At 42.6% G+C, this 19,274-nt stretch overlaps 3 protein-coding genes across 6 annotated transcripts; 2 read left to right on the forward strand and 1 right to left on the reverse strand.

Moving 5' to 3' along the window:
- Nucleotides 1-3,507: 3,507 nt before the first annotated feature.
- On the forward strand, nt 3,508-10,686 carry syf2 (SYF2 pre-mRNA-splicing factor). Its single transcript, XM_035611059.2, has 7 exons — nt 3,508-3,584; nt 3,884-3,982; nt 4,170-4,295; nt 4,485-4,602; nt 6,040-6,130; nt 6,732-6,830; nt 10,294-10,686. Exons 1-7 carry the CDS (start codon nt 3,567-3,569, stop codon nt 10,457-10,459), a joined length of 717 nt encoding a protein of 238 aa, XP_035466952.1. The 5' UTR covers nt 3,508-3,566; the 3' UTR covers nt 10,460-10,686.
- Nucleotides 10,687-13,266: 2,580 nt separating this feature from the next.
- rsrp1 (arginine/serine-rich protein 1) lies at nt 13,267-17,117 on the reverse strand. Of its 4 annotated transcripts, XR_007029755.1 has the most exons (6): nt 16,882-17,117; nt 15,341-15,911; nt 15,060-15,235; nt 14,180-14,301; nt 13,722-13,799; nt 13,517-13,623 (listed from the first exon to the last, which is right to left on the reverse strand). XR_007029755.1 is itself a non-coding variant. In XM_035611068.2 (5 exons), the coding sequence occupies exons 2-5, from the start codon at nt 15,888-15,890 to the stop codon at nt 13,465-13,467; spliced, it is 963 nt and encodes a 320-aa protein (XP_035466961.2). In that variant the 5' UTR covers nt 15,891-15,911; nt 16,882-17,115; the 3' UTR covers nt 13,267-13,464. The 4 variants fall into 4 exon arrangements, 3 of the variants coding, with proteins under 3 accessions (XP_035466961.2, XP_047183122.1, XP_047183123.1); XM_035611068.2 differs by lacking the exon at nt 14,180-14,301 and having other exon boundaries at nt 13,267-13,623; nt 16,882-17,115; XM_047327166.1 differs by lacking the exons at nt 14,180-14,301; nt 16,882-17,117 and adding an exon at nt 16,024-16,178 and having other exon boundaries at nt 13,267-13,623.
- A 212-nt stretch (nt 17,118-17,329) lies between these two features.
- mgst3b (microsomal glutathione S-transferase 3b) lies at nt 17,330-19,208 on the forward strand. The gene is made up of 4 exons (XM_035611070.2): nt 17,330-17,521; nt 17,698-17,820; nt 18,141-18,213; nt 18,872-19,208. Exons 1-4 carry the CDS (start codon nt 17,396-17,398, stop codon nt 18,970-18,972), a joined length of 423 nt encoding a protein of 140 aa, XP_035466963.2. The 5' UTR covers nt 17,330-17,395; the 3' UTR covers nt 18,973-19,208.
- The last annotated feature ends 66 nt before the right edge of the window (nt 19,209-19,274 follow it).

The following is a 19,274-nucleotide window of genomic DNA, read 5'->3' on the forward strand; positions in this document are numbered from 1 at the left end:
TATATCAGAGAAACATGAAGAGGGAGAAAGGGTGGATGGGAAGCGTGGTATAGATGGGGTGCAGAGGCGGGTGGTTGGGCGTGTGTTGAACACACCGAGGAACAGCAAATGAACAAGAGGAGGAGTGTGGAGGGGGAGGAGGGAGGAAATGAGCAGGACGGAGATGAAACAGTGCCTGTCATGATTATACTGGCACCAGCGGGAACATTTGGATGAGATGGAAAACAAGACGCCATCTTGTGTTCCATTCATGTCGGCAGCGTCTTGGCCTCTGTTCCCCCACACATACATATGCACTCACACATCCAAGCTCACACAAAACACACACTGGCGGAGCGAGGCAGGAGCTTGTGGTTCCAGTCCAGTGACAGCGGCCTGTAGTCAGGGTGGCGACGCTTCAGGAGCAGCTCCTTGTATTGGAGAAGCATGTTTGTGTTGGCCCTGAATTAATAACTTTTCATTTAGTGCGGAAATGACAGGAATAGTAATTAAGGAAATGGAATGATTTTATTGGCCATGATGTTTATATTAAGTTCCAGATGTGAAGCAGCTGCCTGCACAGCAAGAGGCCCAGCCCCCCACATGTGCTATCTAGAGGAACTCTTATTAAGAGCAAGATAACGGCCCTGTTCAAATGTATTTCTGTGTGTACAAAAACATATAGTATCTCATTCACAGCATGTAACAAACCGGACTTACACCAAGTACAGCTTGATTAATGGGGGACAGTTATAAAGTAGCATGAGGTCTGGTCTGTGTTTATGAATGTGCCCCTAAAGTGCAATTTATTTGCAGATATACTGTTACTCTATTTCAGGCGTGATTTGCCTGACTGGAAAAGTTAATATTGAGGAGTGGCTGTTCAGCATTTTTGGGTGGCCCCAGCACATGTGAGATACATGTCATACTGCACTAAAGCTCCGTATCCTTTAAATGGCGGTGACAGCGTTGCTGAGATCACATTACCTGTCACAAAGCCAATTTGTATTTCAAATTTAGATCAAACCAATCTCCTCTGAAACGTATGAGGCTGTTGTCAGGCCCATGACAAGCACTGGCACAGGAATGAACAGAAAGACTTATTTTCCTTTGCCCCGACCACACTGCAACTCGAGTATTGTTACAATATGTACCCACAGTGAACTTGCAATAATACTCACACACACTGTAGTTGTATAATCTGTGGGGCGGGTCCCCAAACGTTTCATCACTCGCATCTCCGTTAAGTGTGGCTTAAAATGGAAGCTACCACTGTGAACTGTACCTGGGCTTCATGAATGGCATGATACTGTAAGTTCTTGCTTAGCAGCATCTGTTCATTCCCGAGCAAAACATGTTGGAGCTTCCACAGCAGTGAGTGAATGCACCCAGAGGGGGAGTTTGGTTGACTTGAGAACACTTAAAAAGATGTTTGGACAAATTGCTTCTTTTTTTTTGCTTCGTTTTCTTTGTTTGGTTCGTTTCTCTTTCTTACTCATTTAGAGTCATTTATCATGAAGATGCTTTCTCTGTTGCATGGTAATAGTAAAACGCTGCCCATTACTGTAGCCAATGCTGTTTTGTTCTGTTATGATGTGCTCCCATCTGGTTTCCAGTGAAAATGCATCACTCCATTACCGTTGCCTGTGATCTAGAGGATGCTTTAATCTAAGGCTATAAACTCCACTTAATTACATCCAACAAAAAAAGCACTATTGGCATAATGCAATCAAACAGGGAGAACCTCATTTTCATTTCTTCAAATCAAACATGCTCAAACAGGTCCTGAAAGTGTTTACTTTGGTCTTCTGATCAGATCATAGAGTTATAATTTGGAGGTGCTAGGTTATGCTCCAAGGCCCTGACTGATGCTTGCAATTTTTTGCGAGTAAGAACGAGATGCAGTAGAAAAAGATATGAGAGTTTATTGACCATAACAATTGAGTTTAGGGGAGTCTGACTCCAAACAGACTCTCTTTGTGGCACACTGATGACTTTATGCTTGACCTTTCATGCCTCTCAACGTGAAACCTCCAGTCATATTCATAATTGCTGTCTCTGTACGTCATGCCAGTTTCCACCAGTCGAAAAGTATTTTTCAATCAATTTAAACTTCAAAAGGCAAAATGGCCTGCAAAACATAAGAGGCCAGGCAATTACTTTAGCTGCGGTGCCATGATAAAAACAGGAGCACCACTGATGCAATATTACAGCAAATTAATGTCTTCCATGGTAATATAACAGGTTTGTCATTGTAGGATGACGGAGAAAAAAATAACTCCAGACAAATTTGTCAAAACACCGGATCCTGTACACTGTCAGCTCCTTAAACCTCCTTCGGATAAAGCGTGTCACGTCCCTTCATCTGGGTCATTTTTTTGTCGTGAAAAATAGTGTTTAATGAAGTTGCTGTTATATGAATTTTTCTTTGACCTCCAGATTCTTGTTTGTTAGCCTTTTTTTTCTTACCACTAATTCTATGATGTTGCTTATTCGTTTGAAGGAATAACTGATGCACGGACCAATAGGCTATTCTTATAGTCTGAGGTTAAATCAGTCCGACAAACAATTCTGTTTTGAAGTGGGAAACTTTATATTATACTAAGTAGTTAGTAACCTTTCAGTGTTGAGTGAAGGTTGATGTCTAGCAGAGTTGGTGATGGGTTTGTGTTTGGGTGTGAGCACTGTCATTTTAAAGTATTTTAAAGTGTTTTTAGCTAGAGGGTTTTTTTGGTTCGGCATCTTTAATTTCCCCTTTTAATTGGTATTTTGAAAACTGTACATTTCTAACTGACAAAAGCATTTCGCACTCCCCTGCCAAATCTCAACTGTAAAAGAACAGTGTTCTTCTTACCACCTAACTGATATGTCAAACTCTTAGTGGTAGAGAGATGTACTTACTGATGCTCACTCATGTACCTTTCTTTGATTTTGCTAGTCCTTCCCTTATATCCATCTGTTACATCTACTCCTCGGTATGGGATGGAGGTAGTTAATTCTCATTTGTACACTATATACACTGTATTGGATGCAGGGGTGCTTCTCTACAGCAATTGTAAAGTTTAATTGCAAAGATAAAGAACGGGGGCTGGTGCAAGAAGAGATGCAAAATAAAAAATCAGCATCTCACTGACAAAAAAAATGTTGTTTTTTTGGGGGGGTGTAGGTGTTTTTTCATTTGTTTATTTTTTTCTGAATATGCACAGGGGAAATATTGGTTGGACTAGGTGGTATGAATGATGAATAAATGTAAATATTATGTAGATTAAATCTAGATGCGTTTGAATGCAGATATGGTGTGACTCGCTCTCACAAATAATTGTCTTGAGAGTAATTATTAACTAATAGGATGGAAATTGTGAGGTAAAGAAAGACTGTTTTAAAAAAAAAGTAGTTTGATATTGAATCATTGCAATCCACTTTTTCCAGACTACTCCTTCAAATAACAATCGATTAATGTTTGAATTTATTTCATTATAAATAATAAGACAAAAGCGTTTACGTTCGCTCTTTTTCCTACATCCGGTGTGGACCTCGCACTTCCTGTCGTCGTACTTCCTGTCGTCGGCTGTCTTTTAGCAAAAACAATGGCGTCCTGTAGTGAGGTTTGTAGTGCCCTTTTCATTTCCAATTACTCTGTTGTTGTTTTCATAATGTGGTGGCAGATTGTAGCCGTCTAATAAAAGTCATTCCGTGTGAGGAGATCGTGTTTCTGCTCCGCGCTTGTGGTTTCGCCTGTCGCGCGAAGCTAACCGAGCTTAGCGAGCGCTAGCAAGCTAACGTTAGCTCGTCGCATTTCCTTGCCGTCGACGTCTTGTTGTGTAATACGCCATTTAAACGTCCAATTTCATCATATTATATTCCCCGTGGATGATATTAACAGTGTTTTTTTTTCCACCCTCAGACATCTGCTACAGCCCCCGAGGAGGAACAGTCCGAGACGGATGCGTCTCAGAAGAGAGAAGCCAGACTGCGGAAGTTTCGAGAGTTGCATTTCAAACGGGTAAAAACAAACATGTTTGTACGTTCACCTGGTGGAGACACGTTGTCGCGTCCCCGTGTTTCGGTTAAGTTGTAGACCGAGGACTGTGAACACACACTCGTCCGACTCGGCGCTGTATTTCGTATATAGCCACACGGACACTGCTGCTTGTACAAACCGGACAACGTGTGTCTCTTTTCCACCGCAGAATGAAGCGCGGAAGCTGAACCACCAGGAGGTCGTGGAGGAGGACAAGAGACAGAAACTGCCCGCGAACTGGGAGGCTAAGAAAGCTCGACTGGAGTGGGAGCTCGCTGAAGAACAAAAGAAAAAGGTATGTCAGGTTGAGTCTGTCTTTGCTCTGTGTGTTCAGGAAGATGACAGGTGTCGTCCCTGGTGACCCTGGAGACTTAAGGTTATCCCATCATATATTTAACGCATATCCGTTATGAGTCAATCGATATGCCCCTTCAGCTCACACACACACTCGTGTTTGACAAAAAACAAAATATATTGCGGTCAGGAATGTGCAGCCAGAGGGGACAACTATGACCGAGTGAAACTGCTGGAGATCACCGCGGACGACGCGGAGCGGTGGGAGAGGAAGAAGAGGAAGAAGAACCCCGACACGGGATTTGCAGGTTGGTGACGGGGGGTCGAACGCAAACTGTACACTGTTGTGTGTGACGTGTACTCTTTGGTCATGCTTTGTTTCACATGGTATGAATTAAATCATTAGGTAAAAATTAAAAGAAAAGTCATTAGCAAGTACAGGCACTCATTTTCAGAGTTAGTCCATTTTTCTTTGATTCACAAAAGGTAATCACAGGTGAGTTGTTCTCAGATGAGAAATAATTCAGCATGTGTATATTAACATCAACAGTGGTACTGTCCTTCAACCTAACAATAAAATACTAATGTGTCAGCATATAAGGGAGTTGATTTGCCTCACTCATCCTGATTTACCTTCCAGTTGGCTGAATCATTTCTTACATACTTTATACTCGCAACTCAACGTGATTGTGGAACTGAAGTTCTGGGGATCTGGGGCTATTTTCTGCAAGTTCTAAAATTTGACTTTTGAAATCGGACTTAAAAACCACGCAGACGTCTCACACGTGTGCTTTCCTACCCACCGACTTGTGTGGACAGGAAGAACCACAAGTTGCCATAGGTCACATAACACACACTGTCGCCAGCGTCTTGTTCATTTGAACAAATAATCAGGTTTGTGAATCTGTTAAAAGCTCAAAGTAGAGATTAAAGACGTAGGCCTCCTTTTTAGTCTTGATTTTTTTTAAAAAAAAGAAAGAAATGTAAACTAATTACACTTTCTGTCCCTTTCGTACTTAACATGACTGGCATTTATTGTTCAACACAGTCTCTGGAATCCCGTCAGAGGCCAGTGGGGATTAAATCAAAGTGTTTTATTTTAGCCATGGTAAACCATCATGTCACGTCATAGAACATCTGTCTGATTCATTTAGTAGATAGTAATTCAATACAATTAACTGCTGAGCATAGTGGTGCACCGTGATATTTGTCCTATATATATTAGTTTTTTTATAGCATTAGACCGATAGTAATAGACTACTAAATTAATCGGCAAAGCTCATTCTGATAATCGATTAATCAGTTAAAGTAGTTTTCATGGGGGGGGGGGGGGGGGGGGGGGTTCTATGATTTCAACTTGTGAAATGTGAATATTACCAGTATAATACTACCAGACTGGCAAAGCGCTTTATGCACCAGGTTTTCAAGAAGCTCACCAAGTCTTGCACAGCAGTAGTGTTAAGACAATCAATTAACAAATAAGGACTCTTTGGGATATTACTCTTCTCAAATTGCTCCCGATTTCATCTACTGAAAAAGACTTGGCATCTCCTAAATATGGCCTCCTCTGAATTAAAACCTCTGGGGGGCAAGTTACCACCAGGGGGGCTTCAAGAGAGGAAGGGAGGAGAACTGACGCCAACCAGCCACATGTTGTTGCTGAGCGTGGTGCCTGCTTGCTGTTTGTTCTGGTAATTATAACTCAGTCAGTTTGTTTTCTCCTCATCTCACACAACGGCCTGCAGGTTACGCCGAGGCCCAATTCCGACAGTACCAGCGGCTCACCAAGCAAATCAGACCAGACCTGGAAAACTACGAGAAACAGAGGGAGGAAGGGTGAGATAAGCCCCTTTCTCTTTTTCCTTTACAGTGACAGTGCTGTATTTGTAAGTTTATGTAGACGCCCAGACGCAACGGCACGAGAAGAAATGCCCTCTGGCGTGAAAAGATTAATGTGCATCGTATAAACAGGGCCATAAAAATTATGCATGAAGACATTTCTGGTACCAAGACCGTAACTGTGAAAATTCTAGTCAAGTAAAATGAATTGTAACAATTTGCTTTGCGTAATCGTCTTAGTATTCACCCATCACATGTGCACAAAGCATTTTCTATATGTGAAATAAGGGATCCCCTCATCTACCCTGGGGGCGTGTGTGTGTGTGTTGATATATCTGCACACCCGAAGTAATTTAAAGACGTAAAAGTGTTTAGGAGAGGGAAAAGCGCTATGGTCGCTGATAAGATCTGTAGGCCTGCAGGTTTTTTCCCTCCTTTAAGGCTGCCACAACCCCTTTTTTTTCCCTGGAGCCACAGCAGCTCCCCTCAGTGGGACGGCCGTAATCACAATGATGGGATAGAAAAGTAAATTTAGTATGTTCGAATGGTAATTATCTGTGGTAATTCATTTTCTCATTTCTTTGCTGTTGCTACACAGCGGTGCAGACTTTTACCCCACGTCCAATAGCCTGATCCACGGCACACACATCCCGACAACGGAGGGCGTTGACCGCATGGTGGAAGATGTTGAGAAACAGTAAGTCACTCTCCGAAATGGACAGTAGAGCAGATATGCCATATCATCTCCTGACTCTCTAAATATGCTATTAACTTCACCTCTGTGTCATTCAGTACCCACTTTAATTTCTGCTCACTGTGGATGTTAAATAACAAGAGACATTATACCAGAATGACAAGCTAAACACTGACCCATTAATGTGGAATTTTATAATTGCATAAATCCATCCAAAGTGAGGCTACAGCGCAAGTTTTTCTTAACATCCTATTTTTAGTCATTGGTCATAACAGATTACTTAATTTTATAATTTGTCACAAAGGCATTCGTGGAAATGCAGATTGAAATAATCATGTGTTCAAAAAGATTTATGCCCCTTAATGACCAAATAGATTCGAAGAAGAGTTAGTTATTTAAAAAAAAAGTACTTATGTGTCCATGCATTTCTACAAGGTTTATGGGCGTGGCTGTTTACTGATGACCTCAGTTTCATTTTTGAGGTAACTCAACCACACACAAACTTGTGATCATGGAGCTCATAATTTCTCCATAAAAGTGCAATGGAAAATAGTTTTTAAATGAATCCGTATTTGAGTCTATTTGGTCATTTTAAACACATTTCCACTATTTTTTTCAAAAAACAAGGAATGATTTCAAAGGTTTGGTGCCATTTGGATACAGAACAACTTCAATTGAATGAATGTGATTCGATGCAGTGAACAGCTGATATCAATGATTCAACTTATGTGATTTGGTTTTTGCATTTTAAAAGAAAATCCAATTTAGCTCAACCAAATCATGATAAATTAAAAAACATAAGGGGTTTATTTTCATGGGAAGTTTTTGTTTCTACCTCTAACGTGGAAAATAAATCTGTGGGGCTTTTCTTTAACATACTTAATATAGTTGTTAATCATCATCAAGTGATCAGCTGAACACACAGTAATATTTAAAATCCTCCTTAATAGAATTTCATCCTGCCACGACTTTATTTAAGAAATGTGTGGGTGAGCTCAGCACCGATTGAGACACCCCTGCCTATCATGATTGGCTCGAGCAGTTCAAACAAACCCACATCTTTTTTTTTTTTCCATGCATCTCTGAATGATAGGGGGTTCAGTCAAGATCCTTTCCTGGCACCGGCACACACCACAAACATGGCGCGGAGATGAATTATGAGGCTATCTCGGTTGTTATCAATTATGTGTGAGAAGAGGGATTTTTGTGACGGGGGTCTTTGTGTGAACCGGAGAGTATCTGATCTGAAGAATTCAGCCCCAGTTGCAAGGAGCTGATTGGAGGCAGGTCATTATCGTCCGAATAGTGTGGTGAGCCGTCTTGAGCATCGCCGGCTCCAGGGTGGGCGTATCCATGAAGCGTCCTACTACAAAGAGTCACCACTAAGGCCCGAATTATAAGAAAATTGTTCAAAATTATGACTTTTTCTAAGAGTTTCCCCTCACTGTTGAGATTGGATCCTGGTTAAGATAAGGTATTCACAAAGCATCTTGGCCTTTTAAGAGAGTTCCTGAGGTGAAGGGAGGAGGACCCAAAAGAGGCTTAAGGATTTCTGATGCACAGGAGAAACTGGGGGTAAAATTCTGAAGTTGTTCAAGATAACTTTTCCATCAGTTTTAAGTAAGTGGTAAATCTGTGTTTTGTGAAGAATCTTGTCAGAGAGCAACACACACTGCCGCTCTTCACGCTGGTGCAGCACAACCAGTGGGAATGGGAGTGTTTATCTGCTGCACTGTAATCTCTTGGACAAATGTTCATAAAAATGTTTTGGCACTCATCAAATGATTGAGTTAATATTTGGTTGTCTATCCAGTTGGGTTTTCTGGATCTTTTACTTGCTCTTGTTTCTGCTACTTATATAGACCCACCAGCAATCAAAAAAAATGATGAATGCTGACCCATTTTCCCCCCATTCATATAAAATAGATTAAGTATTAAAAGTACCAGCAGGATTAATAACTTTAGTTTTATAATAAAACAACTATCAGCATAGGCCTGAGCTTTAAAACATGTTGTAGGCGACTTGTAACGTGTGTCTCACAGCTTGGGGAATAAAATTAGCTATTTATCACTACAACAACTTCTATGTTCGGGCCCGTTGATTTCACGTTCATTTTATGCTGATTAAGTCGGTGGGTTCTCAGAATGTTTGAATATGGCCCCTGGTCGGATGGTAGCAGACTATGGCGACATCGTTGAAGCACATCACTTATGCTGGAAATGCTGCTGCTTGTGTTTCAGTCTGGACGATCAGAAACTTTTAGAAACGATGATGTTGTAACCCACCGCCGCTTCGTTATTGGATCTTGCCCGTCTCCCCGCTTTGCTAAAAGCCAACTTCCCAACTAATCGTCGTCATCCAAAGCAAAGAAATCAATGGGTTTTCTTTTTCACCATTGCAGTTTTTTAGTTTGTCCATGAGCAGATGGTTGAACATTGGCAGAATATTGACTACAAACTGCTTCCTGTTTACACTGGAATACACTCCACCAGCGAACGTGACTGGTCATGTGATAGGCATTTTAGGTGTGTTAGTGTGGAAGATGATTACTTCCAATAAGGAGCTAAAATCCTTGTCTGGGTGGAGATCCAGTCTGAAGCTGTTTTCAGACATGAAAACATGTCCGGACAATTTGGTCTGGACATTTTCCAGACTTTTCCGATAACACAATTTTGGGTGAGACGAGTTCACAATAGCAGGAACATTTCCAGAACATTTGGGGTGAGGGGCAGGTAGAACACCCACTCGCTTGGCAATGAATCTTGCAGAGATTTTCCTGCTGTATTTTTACATTGGCTCACTCTGACATTTTCCAGATATTTAAATAGGGGCCTGGCAGGGACAGTTCCGCAAAATGTCCGGAGCAACATCTGCTGAGATTTCACATGCAGCCCCTCTGGACAGGTTCAGGAAAATGTCCGGACTTCAGTGAATGCTTGAAAGCAACTTTAATGTGAAGGTAGCCAATGTCTACAACCTCAGGTCAAACAAATGCTGCTACAGTTCCCACAAGTAAACATACTAACTGTCTATGGTTGTCAAACCTTTACAAAAACCACATAAGAGCCACAACACAAAGACACCGTCTTACCTTTTGGTGTCCCACACATGTAGTTAGGTTTTTTGCCTTGCCTTCCCCTGAGATTTTTTATATTCAAGACAGTCTGGTGCTTGTGTTGGAGATGCGACTGTGGGGCATTAGACAAGGATTGAGTTTCCAAAGTATGACGCACAACAATGCTTTGAAGACGCTGTGAATCAAGACTCGGAGCTCACAGATTTACCGTATTTCCCTCTTGAGTGTGTGTGTGTTTCGTTTTACATCGCCACTCTCCTTGCCAAATTTAAGAGCGCACGCTGCCAAATTATCGCCTGTAGCCAATTACTGTTAATGGATGTGTCACGGAGAGTGGTCTTACTGGTTTGTGAAATCCTCCCTAAGCTGCTTCTATTTGCGATTGTCAGGATCGAGAAGCGGGCCAAGTACAGCCGGCGCAGGGCGTACAACGACGACGCAGACATCGACTACATCAACGAGCGGAATGCCAAGTTCAACAAGAAGGCGGAGCGTTTCTACGGAAAATACACGGCAGAGATCAAACAGAACTTGGAGAGAGGCACAGCTGTCTAGTGAGTCCGGTCCCCTCCGCGGAACATGCTCACTGGATCCGTTTTTTCCCTCATTTAGGAGTCGCGGGCGTGCAACTTTTTTCTTTTAAGTTCTTGCTACAGAGACAGTGTATTGTAAGGCTGTTTCTGTAAGATATGAAACGTGTGGTGTTTCCTTGTACAGTATTAGAAGCTTAAGCAACACTTTCAGTGTATACTTGTTGTTTTTAAATAAACCACTTCCAATTATCCAGTTATCGTGTGTGTGTGTGTGTGTGTGTGTGTGTGTGTGTGTGTGTGTGTGTGTGTGTGTGTGTGTGTGTGTGTGTGTGTGTGTGTGTGTGTGTGTGTGTGTGTGTGTGTGTGTGTGTGTGTGTGTGTGTGTGTGTGTGTGTGTGTGTGTGTGTGTGTGTGTGTGTGTGTGAAATACCAGTAACTACCATCAGATGCCAGCCAAAGGAATGTTTGAATGTAGGTGCACCCACAGATGAGTTCCCAACAATTGAGCAATTCAATTTATTCATTATCATCAACATCTTAGTTTAACCAACTCGCCCCGGAGCTGCGACATGAGCAGCAAAGCCTTGTGACTGGAGACGAGATAGACATGCAAGCAGGTTCCCATGCGAGTCTCCCATCTCTCCAGCACAGTCGCACTGCACCCTCTAACGGGCAAACACTGATGGCATTGTGTAGCTAAGTGACCCCAACATGGATTTACATCTAACACACGGGTCTGACTGACCCCACTGTATATCAGTTATTTTATATTTTACCCCGCAGAGAAACATTTTGAGATGCCCCCTAAAAAAGGTGTTTGTGCAGAGATTCCATGGCTCACACTGTTAATGCTTTGCTGATGAAAGGGAGGTCTTCAAATTATGCCTTTTGATATCTGACTCTGCTCAAGGTCTCTTCGAAGGGGTGGGGGGGGTGTTGTTATATTTTTGTACTCTTATCTGATTCACCCGAGGATGTTGGCCGGGACTTTTGTAAAAACCGACAATCTGACACCTCTGATTCTTTCAAAGCCAAGTGCCAGTTATAAAGTGTTCCCTCTAAAGCAGGACGGCTTTGATTTCAGCTCAGCCAACAGTTTTCCCATAGAAACACCAAGTGGCGAAGGGGCACCGACTCTCGCTTTTCAGAAAAAAAACGAGATGTATAGGTGCTCACAGTGAATATGGTAAAACGTACAACTCTGTGTGAACATCAAGACTCACCGTGTCTTGCGTTTGCATTCCTTATTTTCTGTCAAAGTCATGAATCAGAATTAACAGCTTAGTTTACAGCAGGAGACAGAGTCTGGCAGTTAGGACATAATCAAAAGTGTGATTTCACCCTATATTACAACAGATTGACACGTAACCCTTTCAGTCCCAAAAGTCTTGGAAAGGATCGATGCGTATTACTTACTCAAAAGATGGTTATCTCACCAGACAGATGCATTACGCTCTTGCAATAATTCATTCAGTATTTTCAACAAATGCCAAGGACATGTCATGGTGAACATACACAAGTTTTTGAGTAAGTAGCACAGCAGCCACAACAGAAGATCTTTATCAGGTTTACCCAAGAAGGAACACGTTTGAATCCTGCGTGGGCAGAAATCTAACACTGATAATTATAGATGGTTGGAGATCAGACCAAAATGAAAAAAACTAAAAAAGGTTATTTCCGTCAAGTGTCTGATTAATTGTTAAGGGTCTTTTTATTTTGACTTGTCATGGTGGGAAAGTCACGTTAACACAAAAAAAGTGTCACATGACAGGAAACCAACATGCACAATAACAAGACCCAACTGATGAAGCTACATTGGATTCAGCCAGGTCATTATTTACATATGTGCAGTGTCAAAATGTCTCTGTGCAAAGGGCCTTTTGTATAAATTGACTAAGAATGAGCTGCCAATCACAAGGAACCGTGTGGCACAGAGGCATCACTATACCATAATACAGGAGTTAAGATACGCTGGGATGACAATTTTGGACATAATTAAACCAACCAGTCTGATAATCTTGACTTAACTGCTGTTTTCTATTACTTCCTTTATATTTAAGTTACTTAGCAAGTTACGATAGGGCAGTGATTCAGAGAACTGAAACCTCTTAAAAAAATCTCACCATGCTGGTGGAAACTAATGGTGGACAGATACTGACACCGTGTGGCCATTCTAGTAATGGTAGCTAACTATCTTTGTTTTCCGTATTAACTTATCTGATCAGCATACAGCAACTCCTGCATAGCTGATCCTTACACACCCCTCAATTAGACTGGAGAGAATACTTTGGAAACCAGGCAATAAACTGAAACCTTTTGGGCCATCTAGCTCTCAACTGCCAATATCTTTGAAAACCTGTTTATACATGTTCTCATATTTTAGCTACTTAATCATGCCCAAGCCATGTTAACATTTTTAGCACTGGCATATCCCACATTTTAATAGGATAGTATTTTCAAGTATAGAGTTACTCATGGTTTACACACATTGATTTGCACATACTCCATATACCCCCTGGAATATCCAAGATAAGATAAGTCTGTATTTGTCCCACAACGGGGAAATGTTCGACACATCAGATGTAGTAGGCAAGAAGCGGTAAGTGTCTTGACTCACCCGGGAACCGAACCCTGACCCTCAGTCCCAAAGTCAGTGGTGTGGAAACAATAAATGAATAAACAATCGCCCTATGCCCGAAAATAGGATTGACAAGCTAGAAGGATCATTCTGTAAGAATAATTAACCTTGGCATTACTGGTCAGCAAACCAAAACCCTTCCCCTCTACACAGGCTTTCTGTGATTTTTGACTACAGACATGGACAAACAATTTTTGATCAAATAAACATCTTTATTAGATCTTTGAGCAGCTTCATACACAAAGGGAAAAAGACAATCCCACCTGTACCGAATTCTTCACTTCTTCCAACTTAACTCTTTAACATCTGAAAGAAAACGTCGACCATGAAATGAGCGTATGTACAAAATATTTACAGTGTTCTGTTCAGTGTCCGTGTTCTCTGCCACACTAGTGTGCCTTGGTGAGTGTGTGTTTGCGTGCTTTGGAGGATTTGCCCGCTCTGATTGGAACCCAGTGGCCGTAGGGCTTCCTGCTCTCGTAGCTGTCCATTCTGGGGGTTACCTTAGCTGAGGGTGGAGCTGCTACTGTTGGTTTGGCCACAGAATTCTAGAGACATGACGACAGGAGAAAGAGAACCCATTAGAACACATCATTGTCTGTTCAGCAGTTCGGCGAGGATCAAAAAAGCAATTTGAGCAACTTACGTTCAGGCTGAAAGAGATTGTTTTCCTTTTAGGGGAAGTCTTTGGGTTGGAAAAGTCATCGGGCTCTGCGTCACTGCTCTGTTCCAAAAAGACAAGAGAGACAGACCTAGTTAAATGTGAGTAAAACTATTGGAGGTTGTTTTTTTATACAGTTTTGGAAGTTTATCTTGATGGATTGTACATTACTAAAATTGTAAGGCCCTTCTATTGCATAGACTATAACTCAAATATTAGCTTCAACAAACTGCAGCTGTCATGCACACTCCCCAACCCCACACTGCTGTCAAAAGACTAAGCTCAACCATTCAATGAAAGCTTCAAGAACAGACCTTGAAAACAGAAATATTAATGTTGTTTTTTAAAATATGCAAACAAAAGATCAAAGTAAAAAGGATGTCTTCTCTGACTAGAGTGGCAGAATGATGGTGACGTAGGTTTCCCAGCCCCTCAGCACTCGCCTCAAGTACCGACTTATCTTTGGCATACGGAGAGGAGTTCTTCGTCAGTTTTTAGTGCTCTTGACAGGAATAGTCACTATAACGCGTCCACACGCCTGCGCTCCATCAGTGAGTGGAGGATTCTGCTAAATAACAATGACCCATTTCAACTTCAAGCATAAACACAATGTCAAAATTCTGCTGCCTTGCTATATGAAGTGTAGTACGTGATAAAATATCCAAATTGCTAGTACAACATACAAGTATATGTGTGTGTGTAATTAGCATTTGAATGGACTGTGCATCGTGGATCGTGTCTCAATGCGAGCTAATCTACAAATGTGTGATTGCAGAGCTCTAGTTGATACATTTGCATTACAAGGGTTATCAATTAACCTTTCAGAGCAAACACATTTAGTCTTCACCCAAGTCACATGACAGCCTTTTACTCCCAGGTGCCGGTGAGTGAAGGAGACCACTGTCATGTTATCTATGAAGACAGGAATAAATACAGAGAGAGTATGTGTGTTCCCTCAGGGGTCCAAGGGTCAACACAAGACAAGGAAATTCAACACAGCACAGAACTCATGCTCATCAATAGACACGTGGAAACACCACACTGTTTGATATACTGCGTGTCTGTCGCAGTTTTCTTAAAATTGTGCAACAGATAACTCTTACTTACAAATTATTTTCTGTACAGCTCCTACGAGTCCATAACCAACCAGGTAAAACATGTATAGATGGCCAGGTGGAATGAAAAACTATTGGCTATTCCTAAAATTCTTAACACCACTTAATTTGTATTTACATCCATGGACTATATTTGCAGCTAAGCCTTGTCTTCAGTGTGCGATATGTTCAGCATGAACCACACGGACGACCACTTTCTGACACCCACCTCTGACGTCGTCCTTTCCGGGTCTTGTCTCACCCATGTCTCTGGTTCTGGTGACACCCGTTTGGGTTCCAACTGTTCTGAAAAGGCTGGTTTCACTCCCTCTGAAATTTCTGGCATCTCCACTACGAGGAGCTTCAGTGCATTGGCATTTGCAGGGCCGATGAGTTCTCTTTTATCTGGGGAACATATGGAAGTTTTGAAAAGATATAAATCGGTTGAAAATGGCTCTTTGGGCAACAAATGCACATACAAAGAAATTACTATTTAACCTATTAACTTACCATCCACACTCAAGCTCGGGGAGTGGCCTGAAGATCTGGACTTTGAGTGGCTCCTGTAGCTTTTGCCCGTGGATCTGCTGTCCTCCGCCCTCCTGTGCCTGCTCCGACGGCTGGTGGACCTGGAGCGGGACCTGTGACTTCTGCGACTGGTGCACCTGTCTGGTGAGGGCGAGCGGCTATAGGATCGAGAGTTGGCCCTGAAGCGACGAGGTGGGGAGCAGCGGTGGCGGCCGCGACCATTTCTGCGATGACTGTCACAGCCACAGCGGGAGGAACGTCTGTGGCAGCGAGGACGAGAGCGGGACCTAGGGCGAGAAGTCAACTCAGAGCTGGGCGAGGACGATGTGGAAGACGATGAAGACTTGCAGAGTCCCCCGTGGCTGCTAAGCACCGTGCGGCGGCCAGAACCAGAGGAGCGGCTGCTGCCGCCGCTGCTGCTGCGGGACCGGGAGCGGGACGAGGCGGGGCTGTTCTGGTCAAAGATTACGTTGATGCCATCGCTGTGATGAGGGCGGGCCATTACAGAGTGTGAGCCTTCTCCCTTGGCCATTGTTGCGTTGAAAGCCACGGGCTGAAATAGGATGAAACACTGACGTCAAGATCATCAAAAGTCACTTTCATACAACAAACAGTAATGGTGGAATAGGGCAAAATAATAGCGGTTGTTTCAGAAATGGTTATACCAGCTATGAAAAGGCCATGCTGCTCTGTTAGCGTTTCTGTTTTGGAGCAAGTGTATTTGGAGAGTTTCAATTCTGTCTATTCCAATGATGTGATTCAAAGCGGACAGTTTAAAATGTTCTTTCCAATTCTTGATGATCGTTTAATCGAAATACTATCACACAGCCCCCGTGATGCAACAATCGAAGGGACACACTCCTGTGATCGAAGACGCACACTCCTATGATCTGTGATCTCATCGCATACAACAGGAAGTGAATCCGCACGGTTGAAAATACAAAATGCCGGACCCAGATCACCACCTGGAGAGACGAGCACAGTTTCTGAGAAACCTCGTGCAGCAGACACCTAAAACAATAATAAAGGAACTGAACACAACAAAGACCCGATCATTGAAACCCTTCTCTGTGAAAGCAAACCCAGAGTTCTTAACGGACTCTCCGTGGCGATTCGAATGATCTAACTATGTTTCACCAGCCACAGAGTGTGTGTGTGTGTGTGTGTGTGTGTGTGCGTGTGAGCCTCAGGTCGTTGCATAACAGCTGATCCCTCGGCGCTGCCCCTGGCCAGCAACGTAATGTTGCGTGACTGTCATGGCCGACCGGAGAGGACTGGAAATTTCCAGAATGACGCAAGCATAAAATAGCCCGACTAGCTTCGGCTAGCGGTCTTCTGCTACTCAATATCTTTATCACCTTCACTCGTGGCTTACAGCGGGTTTTCTATACATCATAAGAATTACGCGAACAATCCATTCACAACAGCCAATTAAAGATGGTTCGACCAGCTGCAGACGTAGCTTTAGATTAAAAACACAGTGATGCTAACGTGCTAACGTTAGCTGGCGTCGAGCCGCTTACCAGGTCGGCTGTGGAATCCTTTGTTCCGAACGGCGTCGATCTGAAAGAGACGTGAAGAAGGTCGCCTTCAAAAGCCCACGTCGGGTTGAAGATTTGACGACAAGACCTCGACGGGAATCGACTTGTTGTCGTGTTTGAAGCCAAAAATACTGCGTCAAGCTCGAGCGATGTCTCTTCCTCGAGGCTGTAGCTTCTGTGGTCGTCACACGAACGAATGCGGGGGGTGGGGGGGTCGGCGGAGCGACGGGCTCGTTAAGTAGCTTGTGGAAAATTCCAGTCACGTGTTGTTGTTCTTCTTCTTCTTTTCCTCTTTTTATGGCGGTTGGCAAACAGCTTTCAGGTGCGCATTACCGCCACCTTCTGAACTGGAGTGTGGATCACAATGGTCTATTCTAAGTAAACGACATCTCGCGATATTTGTCTGGTTGGTTAACGCGGTGTCTTGTCCCGCCCCGAGCCCTCGACGCTCGCCAGCGCTCTGCTCGCCGCACAACAGGGAACGCGTTGAGCAGACATGGACATTCTCAAGGTGCTGCCGCCCAACTTCGGATATGTCATATTCACGTACCTCTACAGCTGGGTGATGCTGGGGTACCTGGCGGTCAAGGTCGGGGCCGCCAGGAAGAAGTACGACGTCAAGGCAGGTGGAGTTGACTTGCAGAGGAGAGCTTCGGCGATGGGACGGAATGGAGTTCTTTCCCGTTGCCGATCCTTCTCTTCTGCTCTTTTTGAAATGTACACATCCAAATGTGTGTCTGTGTAAATTCTGTTCATAATAACATGCTCCTGTTGTGTGATCCTGGCGTCACTTTGCAGTATCCCACCATGTACAGTGACAAGGAGCAAACGTTCAACTGTATCCAGAGGGCTCATCAGAACACACTGGAGGTGTACACTCAGTGGCTTGTTTTCCAGACTATCGCAGCTCTTGTCTATCCGGTACGTTCCTTTTCACACCTAGTCTCCATTATGTGTGAGGAGTGCCATACATCCATAAATACGTGTTATTTTGGCTGTACTGTTTTACATAGAGGTAGATATTAAGGGCTACCAACTTTAGTATTACTCATTGTGTCGGATTTGTGGTAGTAGCATCCGGTCCTCATGATATTTGGCATAAATTCTTAAGATAACAGAGTCGAGGCCTAAATGCAGTGTCACTGTGACTAAGCATATTTTCATTTTGCTAAACCACCCATGTTTTTATTCCCATTGTTTCTAATTCTCTGTGCGTTTGTTTTTTCCGGTTTTAACGTCAGTTATCGGCATCTGTGCTGGGGGCTATTTGGGTGACCAGCAGGCTTTCCTATGCCTGGGGTTACTACACCGGAGGTAAGATTGACCTTTATGCTAATGTAGGCCAAAGTCAATTCAACCACTCTTTTATGTCAAATACCTTTTTACACACAATTCTAGGTTGACATCATACATTCAAAATAAAGTTAACCCATATTTATCTACAAGTGTTGACATGGGTCAAAGTTCTGAGTTCAGAGACCCTTCAGGATTGAAACACAAATATCATAATCGCAATTGTTTGCTTAGATTTGTAATGATAAGGTCATAATTCATCCACCTTATCTACCACTGCACTGCAACAGTTTGTAATTCCAACAAAATAATGTTTAAAACATTGTAGCATTAAAGGCTGCAGTCCAATGTGTCACAGAGGTTACGCTATAGTGATTGTTTGAGCATATTTATTGCTCCTCACTTAGTTTTGTGTAATCATTTACAGAAGATAGCCTAACAGCACTAGCTAATGCAACTAAAACACATGCAATTAAATTGTGGCATTAGTTAAGTGGTAAAGTAAATCATTTTCACTTAATGTGTTATCTGCAAAATCTTAGGTGTTCAGAGTTTCACAACCAGACCTAAGAATCCTCCTACAAACACATTTTGTATACATTGTTCCAAATAAACAGTAGTTCTCTGTTCCATATGATTCTTTTCTGGTGAACATGTGCATTGTCCGGTTTTATTCCAGATCCATCCAAGAGGATGAAGGGTGCCTATGGCTACATTGGATACTTTGGAGTCATCTTTCTGTCCATATCTGTAGCCTTGCAATTGCTTGGTGTCTTTTAAGATGGTTGTCTTTTATCTTACTGATTTGTTTGCTCATTTATATGACTTGCATGCTATTTTCAAATGTATCATCAATAAAGTGGAATCACAGTCCTCTTATGCTTTTTTCCCCCAACTTTTGATGTGAAATACCTTTATACCACTAACTTGATACTTGATATCTTTTCCTTCCAATATTTGTTATTAAATTTTTTTTCCATGTAATCACTGAAAATAAAAATAGATGCTGTCTGATACTACTGCCTCAAATACAGTGTGTTCTTTATAGTCCTCTTCTCACAGTTGAAAGCATAGCAGTGTGC

The sequence above is a fragment of the Scophthalmus maximus genome, chromosome 15, assembly GCF_022379125.1.
Source record: "Scophthalmus maximus strain ysfricsl-2021 chromosome 15, ASM2237912v1, whole genome shotgun sequence".
NCBI lineage: Eukaryota > Metazoa > Chordata > Actinopteri > Pleuronectiformes > Scophthalmidae > Scophthalmus > Scophthalmus maximus.

Coding starts and splice junctions, on each gene's coding strand:
- rsrp1 (XM_035611068.2), bottom strand. CDS start 15,890: ATGGCCAAGGGAGAAGGCTCACACTCTGTAATGGCCCGCCCTCATCAC. Junction 15,236..15,340: donor CCCGAGCTTGAGTGTGGATG/GTAAGTTAATAG, acceptor TATGTTCCCCAG/ATAAAAGAGAACTCATCGGC. Junction 13,624..13,721: donor CAATCTCTTTCAGCCTGAAC/GTAAGTTGCTCA, acceptor TCATGTCTCTAG/AATTCTGTGGCCAAACCAAC.
- syf2 (XM_035611059.2), top strand. Junction 3,983..4,169: donor GAGAGTTGCATTTCAAACGG/GTAAAAACAAAC, acceptor TTTCCACCGCAG/AATGAAGCGCGGAAGCTGAA. Junction 4,603..6,039: donor CCCCGACACGGGATTTGCAG/GTTGGTGACGGG, acceptor AACGGCCTGCAG/GTTACGCCGAGGCCCAATTC.
- mgst3b (XM_035611070.2), top strand. CDS start 17,396: ATGGACATTCTCAAGGTGCTGCCGCCCAACTTCGGATATGTCATATTC. Junction 17,522..17,697: donor GGAAGAAGTACGACGTCAAG/GCAGGTGGAGTT, acceptor GTCACTTTGCAG/TATCCCACCATGTACAGTGA. Junction 17,821..18,140: donor TCGCAGCTCTTGTCTATCCG/GTACGTTCCTTT, acceptor TTTTAACGTCAG/TTATCGGCATCTGTGCTGGG.